Raw genomic sequence first — 18,564 nt, 5'->3', positions numbered from 1 at the left:
TAATAACAGGGAAGAAAAGTCAGGATTCGCAACTTCCGGATTCCAGCAGCTGCGTGCTATAGGAAAACAACGTGCACATTTGCCACCATATGCGCACAGCGTGGTTCTTAGAAAGCCTTTCACATTCGTGATTCAGCTCAGCAAGGAACATTAAGCAATGGGAGAAACTTTAGTAAGGGAGGTACAGTGTCCAGGGAGGTGGAAGTCAGGTCAGAAGCGGCCACTCATACAAGTTTCCTGCTCAGATGGTGATGAGGAAACACACGGTCATCGTGACACCCCAACGCGCTCTGGAAGCAGTTGTTACCTTTCAACAAGAACTTGTGAAGTTGAGACACCATCAGACTTCAACATGTGACTGTCATGTGGAACGCTGAACGTAATATTACTCCCATCAGAAAAACCAAAGTGAGCCTAGTTTACTACTTGCCTTCAGAAGAACTGAACATGCCCTTTGCAAATGAAAACGCATTTCTGTACGTAGGTGTCTTTGACATTTACAGCTGGCTGCTGGGACAGTGATCTCTGCCATTCCTTGTTCCTAAAAAGGAGACTGCAACATGGCAATTACCACACAGTACTGTAAGATTCAATTCTGTAGTAAATCAAATAAAAGAAGATACACTAGACTCAATTTATATTTAATCTTTGTTATACATTTTCCTTCTTGATATTTCTGTTAACAATTTTTTCTGATTTTAAAAATCAGGTATTGTAACAGAAGATTTCTGTTGCCAATTTTTGCTGGCGAATTGACACATTCATTTCTATTTGGAGAAAGCCACATAAAGAAGGGAGACTGTAAAAAGAGTGATCATAGAAGCATAGAATGGTCTGAGTTGAAAGGACCTTAAAGCTCATTCAGTCCCATACCCCCTGCCCTGGGCAGTGATGCCTTCCACTAGACCAGGTTGCTCCAAGCCCCATCCACCCTGGCCTTGAACACTTAAAACACTGTGGATGGGGCATCCACAGCTTTTCTGGGCACCCTGTGCAAGCTCCTCAGCACCCTCACGGTAAAGAATTTCTAATCTGAATCTCCACTATCCCAGTTTAAAGCCATTCCCCCATTGACTTGTCACTACTTGTAAGAAGCCCCTCTCCAGATTTCTTGTAGGCCTGTTTAGGCACTGGAAGTTGCTCTAAGGTCTCTCTGAAGCCTTCTCTTTCCCAGGCTGAACAAGCCCAGCTCTCTCAGCCCGTTTCTATAGAGGAGGTGCTCCAGGCCTCTAAGCATCTTCATCCTTTGGACTTGCTCCAACAGGCCCATGTCCGTCTTGTGCTGGGGCACCCAGAGCTGGACACAGTACTGCAGGTGGGGTCTCATGAGATGTAGAATTTAGATCTCACAAACAAGGCTACAGAACACTGGATTTTCCATTATTAAAAAATGGATTAATTTTAAAAATTAACACCCCCCACCCCCCCCAAACCAACCAACTAACCAACCAACCAACCAACCAAAAAAATAAAAAACGTAAGACAAGCAACTGAAACAAGCTCTAGCTTTGCAATATGTATTCAGAGGGTCTGAATAAGGAAAGGCTTATATTTGCTACTTAAATCGCAAGGAAAAGAATAATTTCACTGAAAACATGAAATAGCAGATTGACTTCCCACCTCAATGGCTCCAGAACTGATCTAACCAGATCAGCTCACCTGACTTGGTAATTAATAGCTACATTTGCAGTAATGCAAAATTTAGGCATTTCATGTTTTATCTAAGGAATAAGCAAGCAAAGTTCATAGCTACAGTGTTTCATAAGAGAAATTCACACATTTATCATCAGTATTAAAAAAATTAGTGCTTGTTCCTGCCCTTTATTCAAGCATTCTTTGGTAAAACTGATATATATATATCAGCCAATAATAATTAATAATTTAATGTTAGAGTTAATGTTAGATTTAATATTAGATTTAATGTTAGATTTAATATTAATGCAATTTAATATTAGAAACTAATACTGTGTATGAAAATTGTGTTTAAACAGTGAGGTGTACCAGAAATTTTATTCACATCAGTAAACTGAATATGTTTACAATAATCAAAGGAGAAGATTTGTTCAAAAGCTTTTATTTACTATAAAGACAGAGACCACCAAAATACATACAAATTATACTATATAAAATTGGTTCAATGGGGTAAAAATTTTTAATTAAAATATCTTGATATATTTAAAATAACAAAGGATACAATGAAGCCAAATTTCTTAACCCAGAGATCTCTGTAAAATTTGCTTGCACAGTAAGGTGCTAATAGAAGTTAGCCCTTAAGCCCTGGAAGTCTTAGGAATCAGTCACATAGCAAATATAGTTTCATTGTGAAAGTGAACTTTGGTAGAAGAAACTCTATAGGACACCTGAGGTAGTAGAAACTGGAATAAACAGCAGTAGACGTTATTTACAACTTAAGTACCAAATAACATTAAGAACACGAAAAAATAATTACACGATACAATTTTCAGTCCAGCTTTGATCCAAAGAAAATAAGAATATTACATCACATCTGCATTTTAAAAACACCACAATTACCAGCAAGCCAAGGTAAATGCAAACAAACTCAAACAAATGCATTTGGACACCAAGAGGCAGTTTGAGTTTGAAATGTGGTAGGCATGGTGATCTACAAAGTAATACTGATTAGCTGAGGTTCATCAGTTTATACAGTTTACGTTTCTGTCAGAAACAGTATTAATCTGACAACTGATCTTCCAGTACATGAATTGGCAAGAGTGCATCCTTTAAAGCTTGCACATAAGAAAGACTTGGAAACAATCTTACTAGAATGAGAAATTCTAAAGTGGTCAAAAAACCAAAAAAGTCAAGTACAAAACAGAGCTACCAAACTTCACATTTCAATATTATCTTTTTAACTCTTCGAAGTCCACCAATCTTCCAAAACAAAGGAATGTAAAATTTCCAAAAGAAACACATTCACAACTAATGACACCGCTTTTTCTTTATTAGTATGAGCACTATCATTTCTGTAAACTTATCTTAAAGATGTTTTACTTCCAATTTGTGTTGTACATTTTTAAGGTACTATAGCTTATTTAGTTTGTCCTGAGTCTTTGAAATAACCAATTCTATTTCAGTCCAACAATCCAACTGGCTTCTGAAGAGTTAGAAGACAAACAGTATTTTTCTCCAAAAGGATTAAACACAATCAGTATTTGATTTAAAAAGATCCCCTTTAATAAAAGCAAAAGAAAAAAGCTGCCATTTTCCTTCAGAATTACATGCATCAGAATCTAAAAGCCTGCCTTTAAAATAATTTTAAAAACCTGTTTTTAAAAAAACACCCGCTAAAACCCACAAGTTTTGCACTAGAGGTGAAGCTTTACTTCACATTTTACTTTATCTTGCTTTTCAAGTCCAAGTTTGTTTCTTGTTAAAATAAATACCTTTCTTGTGGTAATATTTTTAACATTTTCAAATTAAATTATCACTAATGGCTACAGTAAATAGATGATGTATGGCAGAAGGAAAACAGCAGGTAAAACTTATTATCAGTAGAGAATGTGACCTCAGCTTTGTTACACAAAGAATGAGATTTGCTCATAGTTTGCACCTGCTCCCACTGAAGTACAGGACAAAGCCTCCCATAATCTTTAACAGGAGCTGGGTTTAGAGCCTTTGACATGAAACTTCTCTACGTGATTTGCCAGAAGAAGCTGCTATGTAAAAAGGCTCAGCAACTTTTAGGATGATTCAGACTAAACTGTTCATTTAAATAACCTTTACTATCAGAGCCTTCAACACTACCTTGTTGAAGGTGGTATTTTATTTTATTCCAGATTTCCAGCAAATCTGTTTTTAAAACCCTTGTGTCACAATGATGTTTCATGACACAGCTTGCATCTTTTTCTAAAGACTATTTTAAAATATCCCCTTTATCTCAAAGTTAAAAATACAATGAAAACAAACTAATTTCAAAAGAAATTACATGGCCAGCAATAAATGCACAGTGAACCATAAATGCCTGATCGTACTTGAAGGAAGGTAAAATGTTTTTAAAGTATCCATCAATGTTTGGATTTGTTACTCAGAGAACTTTGTATAATTGAAAGGGACAAATACAGAACTTCCTTTTAACCAGTTCTGAAAACTGATTAATTGCAGAACCCTCTGCTTACATCTAACTGATGTAAAATAGAACAGTGATTGCTATATTGAAGTATATCTCGAGCCCCTCAGCTGCTAATATTGCTGAAAAAGTGCTCCAAATAAAATAAAAATCACTTATCTGCTAAATAATCATGCAGATTTAAGGAAAAATGCTTTTGTGTTCACAAAAAGCCAGATATTTGAAAAAGGCACAGTTTACAAATCTCTGCACAAGTTGTGAAACATTGCATACTGAGCTTAGGTAAAGATCTCGATTTGTCAATCACATCCTTAGATAGGGTCCTCCACTGGCCTTAAGTCCTTGATGTATCTATTATTAAGGCCAGCAGAGTAATACAATTTGCTGTGCTTAACTGCACTGTGAGACAGTTATTATATATACAGTAGCATCTTCTTCAGTATATCAGCCTTGTACATAAGTAGCTACCATGTAGTACGGAAGACTGGGTGTTTCAGCAGCTCCCTTGATGGGGGTCTGTCCTGAGGTTGAAGTTCTAAACACCGAAGAGTCACATCTTTCAAGCCAGGAGAGAGATGTGTAGGGATTGATGGAGCCGTAGTTGCACTAGCAATCTGAACAAAGGGAAAATAACTTTTTAGAAGTCACTCAAGAACCCTCTCCTACCCCCAAAATGTTCCGCAAACTTATAATTTTCAGATGACAAGTTGTATTTATGAGCTTTTCTCCACTTAGCATATTTTCTACTGCCATCTGAAGGTCATTACTGCTTTAATAAAAAATAAAAAAAGCAGGTACCATTATGTTGGTATTAGTATTAATTTTGTATTAACAGCTCCAACATAAAGAAGAGCTATTGCAACAACCCCTACTAGCATACATTTTTGTAATTCATATTGCTGTTTATTAAATTAGTCAGCATCTTTTGCAGCATATTGGTAGCAACAAAGTAACTCACCTTGAATATCAGAGCAAGATGATTGGAGTGTTTCTCCGCATTCCAGGGAGGTTTAGCACATGCCATTTCTATAACAACACAGCCAACACTCCATACATCACAGCTCCTACCATACTGCTGGCCTCTCAGAACCTGAACAGACAGACCAAAGCTCAGATTATCTGCTTAATTATTTAAGTAATTTAGATGTAAAACCCCCTGATATCATCAGCTAAGTGCACTCTGATTGACATTTCAGGTTGATACAGTGATCAGTGCTGTAAATATAGTAAGATTTATACAGCTGTAGAGAGCTACTAAATAAAATGCCTGATCAGGGGAAAAACATGAGTACCTTGCAACAGCTTTTGACCAAAGGGTTGTTTGGGCTTTAGTGACAATACCTGGACGGATATATCTTGTAACAAACTAATTAAACCAACTTGACAGCAAGAAAGAAATGTCATTACTTCCATGTTAGAATCATTCTTTGTAACAAGTACATTTAACATATATTTGAAGCATTTACGGCAATTTTCTGTTATTTGGCTGTATGAATTAGCTCAAAGAATTTAAATGAAGTTTTTGAAGTAACTTCCGAAACTGGTTTCTTACCTCTGGTGCCATAAATGCAATAGTTCCCAACAACTGTCCCTGAAACTCTCCAGCACCAGTTCCTTTTGATGCCAACCTGGCTGCAGCTCCAAAATCAGCAATTCTTAATCTATGACCTGTGCTGTCAATTAGCAAATTGGCACCTGTCAACAGTATAATAAAAATATTGCTAGTTGGCTTTCTGTTACAGGCAAAAGGATGAACAGACACTCTTCCACCCTCTGTTTCAAAACTATGCATCTGTTGATGTTCTCCATCCCCAGTATCATGAAAATCTAAAAATCAAGGACGAAGTCTAATAATGTCAGTTTTCTGTTATGCCCGAATGATACTACACACAGCTTGAGACTGTCAGAGATTTAGAGAAGCAGTAAAACTTTCAAAGTAAGGCAAACACAGGATTTTGGAGCAATGCCTGGAGATAGAATAATGAAAGAAAATGGTGACCAAAAACCCTGAAGGTTTTCATTGTCTGCAGCTGCCTGTGAAATTTAAACTTACTTCATGCTTAAGCAACTTTGGGTTGTCTTGAAGAGAATTAGCGAGTGAATTAAAAGTTTTCCTATTTCAAGAACAAATATTAAAAGACAAATATTTGCCACAGCTACATTGCTACTTATCTGAGTATCTCACCAGTTCATGGACAGTTACTGACATTAAAGGGAAAAGTTTAGTAAGACTGGTATTTCCCAGTGAAGTCCACATTTTGTCCAAACACAATGCAACTGTATTTATGTTCAATTAGGATGAAGAAAACTCATCACAGTATTCCTAGACACTGGAAACCTGACCCCTTTATCTTTGTTTGCTCACAGATTTTACTATTATTTCAGTGTAAACATTTATGTTAAACTAGCAATCTTCAAAGCTACATGGCAACTTCATATTTTATTTGAACTAATTCAGAAAACCAATTTTTCTAAACTATCAGCACAAGTAGCAAATATCCCCAAGCATGCTATGAACATTCTGATTAATTTCAGTAATTAAAGACTCTTAAGAACGATCAGAGAACACAAGAGAAATAGCACTCCTAAGATGGTATTTGAAAGAAGCAATAGTTCTCAATCCAAACTAGATGCTGCTTTCCAAATATCCCTTTTAAAAGACATTCCAGGTTGCTGCTTTCTGAATATACCATTTGAAAAGACATTCCAGGTAGTTCTTACCTTTAACATCTCTATGGATTATCTGGTTCTCATGGAGGTAAGAAAGGCCACGTAGCAGTTGTTCTGTGTAATTAATAATAACCGATTCTTTGAAGGCTCCATATTTACTTAACAAATGAGCAACTGAGCCCCCTAGAAAATAGGAAAGAAAGCCCAAAAACATTTTGTTATCACTTACATTTTTTATTAGTAGAATGCAGCACTGCTTCCTGACATTGGAACTTAGTATTGGTATCCCTAGTTTATATTTCCTCCCCCAGCACATAAAAAAGTTTCATAGGCAGAAAGCAATATACTTAATTACTTTCTACCTGGAACTGTACACATTAAAGACACGTATTTATCCATATTTTGCATTAACATTTAAGCAGGAGCTTTCTTCGGAGCAACAGATAAGTGCCTCCAGCAAGCACTCCCTCTGAGGATCTTAATTTACTTCTGTTACTATCCAAGTATTAATATACAGAAGCAAGTAGAAAAGCAAGAAAAAGCATTATCTTCCTCTTCCCCTTCTTCCCCCCCAGTTGATATATAAATCCTCAAGATTTTTGATTTCCATTGTGCCTCTCAAAGTATTCTAATAGAAGTTAGGCTTGAATGAGGTATTTTATTATCTAAATATTATGTCAGGAAAATTATACTCAAAAAAACCCAACCCTTAGTTTTGAGAAAGTTATTTTCTGCACTACTTCTTGTAATAACACATACTTGGGCTTTGCTTGTTAGCATGTAGGTATTGCTAAGTGGTTTCTGCCAAAGAATGTAAGTTAAGGTGCAATGCTTTCTTTTGTGAGAAATAATGGCATATATAACACCAAATACAGTCGTGGCAAACCGGACATATAACCTCATCACAAAATTAATAAAGCTCCTTTAAAAAAAAAAAAAAAAGAAAAAAGATATAGACTTTCTTGTCCCTGCTTCTACAATAATGAAAAGATTTTACTATTTGATACTAAATGGCTACTTGAGATTTGAACATGTTTTTCCTGAAGCATCCTGCTTACTACTTATTATTAAATTACAAATTTACTTTAAGTTCTTAAATGTCTTTTGGCTTGTTACCTCACACAATTTTTATGAAAACACTTGGGACAAAAACAAGTGACAGCTATTCCAAACTTTACAGTAAAAAATGCACCAAAAAATGCAACTGTTTAGAATCATAAAATCAGCCAGGTTGGAAGAGACCTTTAGGATCATCAAATCCAACCATTACCCTAAGACTGCCAAGTCTACCACTAAACCGTGTCACTAAAGGCCTTGTCTACATGGCTTTTGAACACTTCCAGGGAGAGTGATTTCACCACTGCCCTGGGCAGCCTGTTAAAATGCAAAGTTTCTAATTCTCCATTTGAATTCAGAAACTGAGGAAAAATTAGAACTTTTGTTCAGGGCTTTCTCCTGCTTTAACTATATCACAGATTAGGCATGGAAAATTCCAAATCAAAAAAAGGATGCACCGGTGAGTGTTGCTACGACCACTTAAGCTGTTCTGTAAGTAGACCTTTATACTGGTTACCAAGAGCAATGAAAATACAAATTTGCAAACTGAAGTGATGCAAAACGCAATATGAAATTACATAGTTCTAGACTCAACCAGTTTCTTCATTTTCTTTGGCACAGTAGCTGTTTACCTGCCATCCATTCAATAAAGAGGTTATAGTTGCTCTTCTCACATGTAGCACCCAACATTCGAATGATGTTAGGATGGTTCAGATGACTCATCATTCTTATTTCTTCTCGCAGTGCTTCAACTACCTCTTCTTGCTCGGATGATGTGTTCCTGACATATGTCACCTGTTTTGAAATACAGGTATTCAGACTTACCTTACATAATTTACCAGTCTTGTAACCCCCCCCTTCATTACAGTAACAAGAATGGATGGTTTTCTGTCCCTTTTCACTATCTGTAAAAAGCAAGTACTCTTCTATCTCAAGCTTCTTCAGCTGAATGTATCCCCATGTGAGACAGTCACAGAAAATTAAGAGTGATCTTCTGGGAAAATGTTAACAAAAATATCTCCAAGAATGGAGTGAGGAAATTTCCCTCTTCACTCTCCTCTGCATCAACTAGGAAAAAAAATTCCAGATGTTGAAGAAAAGGAGGAAAGGTAAGGATCAAAATGTGATTATGACAACATTATTTGTCAGAATTTTATGATTTGAATGCCATACTAGCTGTTTCATAACTAAATCTTTTATCCCAGAAATTCAATGGGGGTGTGATGGTGGTGAGGGAAACAGATCAGAAGTCACGTAATGGAACTGGAGCCAATCCCAGCTCTGATCCATATTAAATCTGAAATAACAATATGCTGCAGAGAATCTCCTCTGGGCATCAGAATCAACTTTGTATCTGCAGGAGAAGCCTAAACGACTACATGGACAGTCCTACTCTTTCACAAACAAGAGAGTTTCAAAGATGGAATAGCTGATGGCAGATATTCTTTCCTTGACTAAATGCCTTGAAATTGCTGAATTCCCTAAATGTAAGTTTCTTATCAATTCTAGACTGAAATGTTAGAACTAAGATTCTCTCTGTGTTGGCATCACTGATTTAGACCTAGGGCACCTTAAGTGTCAAAGATTTACTCACACCTAGAACCTCCAAGAATCTTGAGTGAAGAATGTGCATTTGAGCCTCTTCACAGTCACAATTCTCTGTCTATTCATTTAAGTATTAAAAACAGTTGCCTTAAAGTCTGCTTTTAGATCAGCAGAAAAAAGCATTAAATTACATTTCCTCTGCTGAAACTATTTTCAGGGGAAAAAAACCCAAACCAAAAAGCAACATGACAAGTAAGGGGAAACTACTTTTAATAGCTACCTTGCATATATGGAATTTATTTGGAATCAGGAAATCTGGGCTGCATTCCTAACTGTCGCTCATTTATGGACTTAATAAAAATAAAAATGCATTTGAAGAACTATGAAAAAAGTGTGCATATAAAAAAGTACAGTGGTTTTTGTTTGTTTGCTTTCAGTTTAAGGAGAAGTAAAAACCTGAACACGTTATGTTAATATGCACATAAAGACTTTGTTATGCGAGAAAACAATAGAGAACATAGGAAACAAGGAATACAAGAAGTCTGTGAGAGCAGAGAGCTTTTATATTTAATATTCCAAAGAAATATTGAAGAAAAACAAGCACAGTATAGTCAAGAAAGTGAAGTATTTGAAATATTTACCTGTTTTACAGCCATTAATGTCCCCGTTCCTACGTCTTGAGCTTGGTAACAGGAAGAGAAAGCTCCAAGACCAATTTGCTGACCTTTAAGCCATTCTGCATCTTCTCTGTAATGGTGTTTTGCTTTGGTATGTCCAGGCAGGGTTTCTGCTGTCTGCAAATTAAATTTGAAATCAGTTTACCAGCACGCACATAAAATGTAGGCATCCTGGAAAGTCATGAAATATCCAAGCTCTTATGCCTCTCCCCCTACAGTTCTGTGTTCTGCAGGTTATATACTTTTCAGCTGAGATCGGAACACCAGTGTGTTCTGTAGTCCACATACTTCTACTGCAAGAACAGAGCTGCCTCTATGTTACTATCCAAAGAAGAAAGGCAAGATTTAATGACACAACTTTTTCATTCCTGACCTCACATCTAGTTAAGGCTTTCATTAGCCCCTATAGTAAGCAGAACCAAAATAATGTTGTTTGTTTTACTTCCCCAATTTTGTGCTTCACATGTTAAATCAGTCAAAGGATCACAAATAAAATACTTCTTGATTTTTATTTCTTAGGCTTTTGTGTATTTACAAACAAGTATGTTTTTTCTGACTCTTAAAGGATCTTGCATCTTCTCTCTCAAGATGCACTGACAACAAATTCTCTTCCGACTCTACCTTTTCTTTCAGAAACTTGTTTGCTTTTACACAGTTGCCTTCAAAGTAGATCAGCATTAAGATTCAGCACAGTTCTACTTAAAAACTTTGCTCTCATTTTCTGATTCCCCAGTTTCTACATTTCCTTTTCTGCCTTTTGAAAGGCTGGTATATGACATAAGCGTATATATGTTTCTCTTCCAAATAACCTCTCTAAACTTGTTAATAATATGGAAGAATTCTGTCAGCACCCTCAACTGGCAACATGTTTATATTCCAACTCTTAGAAGGTATTGAGCATCTGTGTGTTTTGTGTAACTTCAGAAATATAACAGCCCTACTTTATAAATTCAGTGAATCTCAATTGTGACTTATGCTAAATTCCCATACGTATACTTACATCCTGCTGAATGATTATGATATCTTCACCATTTTCGACCTGTAGTTGGGGAATTACTGGCAGAGCATCTTGAGACGCTGACATTGCCATAGCAATAGCTAAAGCTTCTTCCTCTTCAGCTTCCATCTTTTCTTTGCATTTCTGATTATGACTTACATCATCTTTGTAAGTATCATCATTTTCTGCCCGCTCAGGAGAAAGAACTGCAACTTCAGACTTGAATGTAACTGTGCCATCACTCGTTGGCATGGAGGCCTCGAGCAAGTCCTCAATACTAGAATTGAGCTCTGCATTAACATCCAGTCGACATTTTTCATCTACTGGTGTAAACACCGTCTCTTCACTTGGTATAACTGCACTGCTACTACTACTATTGCCATCACATTGTGAAATATCATTCAGATCAAGTGTCATACTGTTTTTTAAGGTTTCTCCCTGCTTGTTCACATCACCTGGGGTGGGCCGTGATGGCTTTGGCCTGTGTATGTGACTGGATGGCAATGGCCTGGCTTGGGTAAAAACTGGAGAGAGCTTCTCTGATTCTTTATTTTCACAATAGCTTCTTTGAAACTGGAGAGAAAGCTTCCGCTGTGTTTGAGGAGAAGGTGAGGGGATTTTGCAGGGAACAAATCCCGGAGTTCTGAGTTTAGAGACATCTGTTACAGTGCCAGCTGGTACAGATGGGTTTGAAGGAGATGGAAGTGTTGGGAATAGTGACTGGGGATGATTGGATGAAGGAGAGGAGTTCACACACTGACTGGGGGTTTTTCCTTTTGTTTGAATGGCTGGCTTTGGTTGCTCAGTGGTTGCTGATGAAACAGGAAGTCCCACAGCAAGGCCAGCCAGCATCTCAGAAACATCCTCTGGACTTGCACTCATTTTTTTATCACTTAACCCTTTCCCACTTTTCCCTGATAACTGGACAGTATTGTTAGGAGTATTACTTTCTGTGGCTTCCGGAGAGTTATCTGGTACAGGTGGCTGCAAAAAGTCCTCATGTTGGCATTCCCCAGAGTGCATGTCTTCCATGCCTAGCTGGATGGCTTCTGCAATTTCCATTTCATCTGCTATTGCCATCAGACGTCGGCGCATCCTTGCATAATGAGTGGAGCTTGTCACACTCAACATTTCTAACAGCTTTACAAAAACATGGGGCACTCTTGCCACCATTCTTGCTGCACTCAAAAATACTCTCCGTGATAGTTTACCAACCATTGAGTGGGAATTGTCAATTGACTGCAAGGCGAAACTTAAGAGGGAGAGAAGCTTCTTATACCTAAAAAAAAGAAAAGAGGTGTTCTATAAACCAACATGCTTGAGTTAATTAGTGCCAAGAAAGCCATTTCAAGAGAACTTATTTAGCAGAAAGGAGACTTACTGTTACACTGGTGCTTCAAAACTGATTCACAGGTCAGAAGTTTTAACAAAAGGCAACCATATACTCAATACAGTAAGGACACTTTTGCATATAAACATATACTATTTGTTTACAGGACTTGGAACAACTGGCTTTTTTTAAGAAGTCACTAACAACACATTCAACTACAAAGAGTAATAGTCACATAGTGTAAGCAAGTACCTGTCTACTACAGTATCAGCCTGCAGAACATCTCCACAGACAATGTGGGGGTAAAATTCACCAGGAAATTCCAACAGCAGTCTGTCTATTAGACACAGTCGCCCGAGTAGTGCTTGCCAGTTGCTAGATTCAGTTTGGGTTCCAAGAATACAAGCTAAGACATAATCAACACCACCAATACCAATGGATCCTATAAAATAAAGTTGATAAATTAAGGATTAGATATGGTCACAATCAATTATCTTAGTTCAGTTCAATAAATATCAGGACTATATTTACAGAAATACACATTGTGTGCCCAAATTATCACCCTCCCAAACTGCTGAAATACTGTGCTCTTTGTCATGCTGATACTGAATAAATCCTGTATTAAATTTAAAACACTTCAGTATATTTGCTTCTAATTATAATTCATTTATATATGAAAAGCTATTTTTACCAGATTTAAGTATTTCTCTCCCAACTGCCAGCTCGCCTGCTTGGCCTTTACACATCTCCAATAGTGTTGAGACTGAAAGTTGACTTGTTCGACTGTAAGAAATTAAAACAAAAGTAACTCTCTTAGTAGATGCTTTCAGAGAAAAACGGTCTAATAATTATATTGCAATAATCATTAGCTTAGAATTGTGTGTGGAAAATGATTTCACATCACTTTATTCCTAATAATTTCTACAATCCCCCGTCTGTAACCTACCAATAGTTGTAGGATTTTTTACAATGATACTTCCAGAAGTGTAATGTCTATCACTAATAAACAAAAAACCAAGTAGGACCTCTTCCTCTTGCAAAAACAGGCATCCAGGAGCGTCTGATTTCACTTATTCCTTTAACTTTAGATATTCTATTGCTAGACTACTGCCTGAGCATCTCTAGCCACAGTATCAGAAGAAATGCTGCTTAGAAACTAAACCTAAACAGACAAAAATCAAGCTGGTGGACTTCTGCACCTATTTTACACCACACGTAAAGAAGAAATGGTTGGTCCAGCAAATCAAACTGGGTAGCTAGGGACAGGAAGACAAGGCCTACTCAAGCCAGAAATGCCAAGGGCATTTACTCACAACAGCTATCTCCTAATATCACATTGTAAAAAACAAAAGTAGAAGTGTTACATTAACACTTCATGGCACAGATGTGCAACAGCTTTTGCTGAAGTAGGAAACACATGATTGGTACTTGCTGAAGGGTACTTGCTGACTGCTTAAGGACGCATTAAACCAAGACAGTATCATCTGAGATGGAGGGGATGGTTGCTGACTGCACCTAACATCTTCCTTTACTTTAAGGGAGAAAAAGGCTTTATGAAAGTATCATTTAAGATCTGTAAGTTTCTGAAAAGTACAGTACAGTGCCTTCAAAACCTGCATCTTTAAAGCCAAGTGTTTGCTGGTAGCAATCAGACTTTAACATGATATATTTATACTTATGATTCACACAGTTCATCACCAACTACAAATGGTCTCCTTGTTCCACATAAATACCATAAATGAAGCTTAGAGACATTTCAGTAACAATCCAAAAAGAATGTGAAGTTCATAAGACATCATACCTGTTGGCATCAGCACATTTAACTAATATAGTCTCTACCACTGGCTTGAGAAGTCGCTGTAGTTTAGTTCTCTCTGCCAAAGTATGACAGGGAGTATACACCAGCATGGCTCTCAGAGTTTTCTAAGAGAAAGGAAAAAAGCAATACCCAGGAAATTAAATCAGCTACACATTTTTAAAGAGTTTTAAATAGTTTTATATAAATTGCATTCAAAATACCAGTGAAACATTCAAATGATAAACAGCTTACTACATGTTCACTGTTAGGAGTAGTCATGTATCTTTAGAGACTGGAAAGAACCTAGTCATACAAGTACTGTTAATACTTAGCACTGTAGTAAGCATTTCCTTTTATTTGGCCAGTGGAGTTACACCATTTAACTCTTGCTGAGGATTTTGCTCATCCCAATTTCAGGTGATGATTAAAAGTTATGAGTGGTGCCAAACAATGATTACTAGGATTCCTGACTTCATCCATCACCTCCCCTTCCCTCCCCTTCAAAAATGAAGAGGTTTTGAAATTACTAGAATACAACAAGAAAACAACTACTTACTAAAGCAGCAACATACACTTTGTAGACAGGGTCAGCACAGACCATGGACAGCACACTGCAGCAGGATTCCACCACCACATCTCCTGAGATACTGGTCTGAGATGACCCACTAGCTGCTCCCAGAGCTCCAGCACTTGTGTTGTTTCCATTGCTACTTCCAGAATTTCCTGTGCTTTCACCATTAGCCAGTAATAGAGCACCACTAACATCATGGGAAAGACGTCTAAGTGCCATCTCTCGTATATTCCAGTTCCGAGAAAACAAACAGCCAACTAACTCCATCCCAAATACCTGCCAAGGAACAAGCAACATTGCAGAAGTCAAACTGAGTGATACTGCAACTAAAGTACCCAAGAAGAGCGATCAAGAACAACAAAGAAATGTTTCTGGTAAAAACCAAACAAACAAACACCTTAAGAAGCCTGACAACAAAAATGTGTAAGAAGGTACAGTGTCTTACAAAAAGATTCTGTGACAGAAAAGAAACATCATAAATGGCAAGTTATTGGTTTTTCAAAAACTCTCTTACGAGAAGTAGGGGGATGACTGCATGGTTTTATTCACTCTGAATTTTAATTACTCACTATGGAGTTTGTTTCTAGACACAGATATTAACAATGCAGCCACACGGGACAAAAATAACAGCAGAAATAAAGGCAATACAAGTTCTCCCACTTTTAAGTGTATGACTCCCTGCTCTGCTGAACCCACCTCTAGATGATATTAATTAGAAAGTTATTCGGCTCCTGTAGCACAACTTGACTAACAATAAATGTCAACTTTGTATTGATGTGACACTTGCACAGGTAAAATTAGAATATTATGTTTTATTACATGGACCCTTCATATGAGGCTTGAGATGAAGTCCAAAACTGAAACTCCAGTTAAACAAGACTGGAAAACTTTCTCTTCTGATACACGTTAAATATAATGCTTTCCAATCAACTATAAAGCTGACGGGATTCAGAATAAAATTTCTGAATTGCTACGATGAATCTGGCAAAACCAGTCAAAAATCAGTTTTTACATTTGAAGCTCCTTATACAAAGTAAGATTACCTGAATCCATGGCTCAGCTAAATCTTTATAGGCAGAAGGGATCTGCTGGACTCCATAATGAGTGAGGTTAAAACTGCTATCTTGGGTTCTTCTCTGTGATCCAGCTGTAGGCTGCTGCTGAGTTTGCTGCTGAACCATACGGAGAACAGAAGAATCCATGGGGCTTGGCAATTCATGACTACAGAGTGCAACAGATGATGTGGATTAATGAATTAAACATGTACTAAAGTAAATACTTCATATTTTGGAACATCAACTAAGGATCTAGAAACAGTTTGTTATACACAGACTAAATCCTTACCTATAGAAATCATGAGATCTCCATTTAGATCTGCAAAGAGGACAAATAAGTGGCTCTCTGTTTCTTCTGCATTCTTCTGCCCCTGAAACACAGCAACAGGATAATGCATACTTCTGTTCTACAGAAGACAGTAACAGTTCTCTCTACAGAGACAGTAACTCCATCTTCTGGTTTAAAGTTTTACTGAAGAATGTTAGTTTCAGCGTAAGCACTTCTGAACTGAGCCATCTGCAGCAGCCAGATAAATACAGGCATTTACACTTCTTTTGCATGCTGAAATGCATCAGTTTATCACTACAATTAACATTTGAAGTTATGAACTTAAATGCAGTTCTTTTCAAACCTCAAATATAGGCAACTTTTTTGAAAGTATTAAAATACAAGAGATGGAATTTTATTTGTTAAAGCAAAATGTAAGTATTCATATACCTAATGTAGTATGTAAGCATACTTCATAATTCACTATATAATCCTATCCAATAGTAGATGAATTTTATGCATTCTAATGACAAGTCAGAGGGGGCTAAAAATCCATTCTTAACATTGCTCAAACTGGGCATAAGTCTTCACTCAGGTGAAAGAGGCTCAAACCTCTAGCCCTGCAGTTAACTTCTTTCTCAAAGCATCAAATTACAAATTTTATTTGTGAATAGCTGATTAAGTAAGGAATATCAAACAGTACCTGAATGATACCTCTCACATACAGCTACCAGTCACTAGTGACACTAGTCACTTATGAATAGGTTTGGGGTTTTTTTTTACTCTTAAACAAAAAAAAAACCACAATGAAAACACACTGAGTTGTAAAACCTTTGCATATTTAGAGTCATCAGAACTCAACAAGACAAAGATGACAACATACATATTGACATGCAGTGGTGGTGTAATTTGTTCCTGCAGCCATCTTCACACACAGTTAGGCTTTCTTCATCCAGCATGCCTAACAAACAAATGGGGCACATCTGTTCTTCTTCATCCTTCATGCTATAAAAATAGATATTTGTGATTGTAAAAGTGGCATATCAGAATTCAGAACAGGCTGTAACAGTGAAAAAAATATAGCTTCCAGCTTTGAAAAAGTCACTTATGAATAACTACAGTTATTCACAAATCATACTGCTGAACCTTGGTCTGAATAATTAAGCCATCAAACTTTAGAAGCACTGAGTACAGACAACACTTTGTTAAAATGAAAGGGAAAGTCACAAAACCCATGACATCTCTTCAAACTAGGTCAGATACCAATCAGATTGAAAGGCCCAGCGCTGGGCGCTTTTTTCCTCTAAAGTTTCTTCTTAAAACAAACCAACCTTTACTTTTTTACTCATCATCTGGTTTTGAAAAAAACTTGATTGTTTTCTATTTTGAAAGCTACCCACATTTTTTTCCATCACAATCCTTTCACAGTACTGAGTCACAAGTACTTTTTAGCCCATTACAGGAAACTGTAAATACTATTTAACGAACTTACGTAACACACAAAAAATCACCAGAGGTTAACAGCCCCTCAATAATTCTCTGCCACTAGCAGAAACAGATGCAACAGATTCATGTGAACACACATCACATGTAGATTTTTTAAAATAACCCATTTTCTATTTTACAGTTGCTTCCACTTTGCTTACCCTCACCTTAATTTTTAAATACATATCACAAGAGACTTAGAAAAATTATTCTGAATGTAAACAACACATAGTGAAAAACACAGATTTTAATCTTCTGTAATATTGTTTAAATGTACAAAGCAAAATTCATATCAAAAATTTAAGTTATAGTTTGTGAGTGTCTAAAAGTCTGCTGGAACCCCATACTTGACGTATTTTTAAATTAATTTGTTCATGCATAATTTCTATACACATATATTTACTTCTACTTCCTTGCAAATGGTTGATGCTTTTTTTCCTTGAAAAATCCATAAAAATAATCTTACAAACTCATTTCCACAGCAAGTATAGAAAGACGAATATTAAATTTAAACTTATTTTTGAAGAATTAGCAATAAACCAAAGATAATTGCAAGTCACAGTAATTATAAGAACAGAGTAAACTTTTATCTCAAATGAATCTGATGCTCACATACTTACATCATGCAAGATTAGACTTGCACAAAACAGTAACTTTCTCATGGAACCAGTAATGCTAGGAACTAATATCAGCTGTACTGTGAAACAACTGAAAAATCTTTCATCCTGTAAAAATGAGAACTATTGTAGTGAAGTTCACAGTCCAGTGAAGCCAATTCTATAAAATAAAATAAAGTTCCTACACAAGGTATCTACATTAAAGGAACTGGCTTGACAGGTAAGTAGTTCCAGAGGGAACTATGTATTTAATTGCTTTGTTTATGCAATTTATTTACATTGACATAATTCGGCAAGCTGGAAAAATAAAGAAAAGATGACAGGAAATGAAGGTCTCAATCTGTACATCAGGATTATAAGCCTGTCCGAATATATTAATCTAACTATAAGCTTATTATCACAAAGTAA

At 36.6% G+C, this 18,564-nt stretch overlaps 1 protein-coding gene across 1 annotated transcript in view; it reads right to left on the bottom strand.

Moving 5' to 3' along the window:
• Nucleotides 1–4,551: 4,551 nt before the first annotated feature.
• MAP3K1 (mitogen-activated protein kinase kinase kinase 1) overlaps nt 4,552–18,564 on the bottom strand; it is a gene marked incomplete at its 3' end in the record, with an annotated part of 53,824 nt that continues 39,811 nt past the window's right edge. The window contains exons 7-20 of the mRNA XM_080637461.1: nt 16,938–17,059; nt 16,076–16,157; nt 15,775–15,952; nt 14,717–15,007; nt 14,164–14,285; nt 13,054–13,145; nt 12,615–12,804; nt 11,036–12,311; nt 10,000–10,152; nt 8,446–8,608; nt 6,809–6,940; nt 5,640–5,782; nt 5,046–5,177; nt 4,552–4,701 (exon numbers count right to left, since the gene is read on the bottom strand). Of these exons, the coding sequence (XP_080493587.1) occupies nt 4,552–4,701; nt 5,046–5,177; nt 5,640–5,782; nt 6,809–6,940; nt 8,446–8,608; nt 10,000–10,152; nt 11,036–12,311; nt 12,615–12,804; nt 13,054–13,145; nt 14,164–14,285; nt 14,717–15,007; nt 15,775–15,952; nt 16,076–16,157; nt 16,938–17,059 (3,226 nt within the window). The remainder of the gene's footprint in view (nt 4,702–5,045; nt 5,178–5,639; nt 5,783–6,808; nt 6,941–8,445; nt 8,609–9,999; nt 10,153–11,035; nt 12,312–12,614; nt 12,805–13,053; nt 13,146–14,163; nt 14,286–14,716; nt 15,008–15,774; nt 15,953–16,075; nt 16,158–16,937; nt 17,060–18,564) is intronic.

Source organism: Psittacula echo, assembly GCF_963264785.1.
Source record: "Psittacula echo genome assembly, chromosome: Z".
Classification (NCBI taxonomy): domain Eukaryota; kingdom Metazoa; phylum Chordata; class Aves; order Psittaciformes; family Psittacidae; genus Psittacula; species Psittacula echo.
The sequence above is the reverse complement of the archived record's forward strand: the minus strand, read 5'-3'. Positions and strand labels throughout refer to the sequence as shown.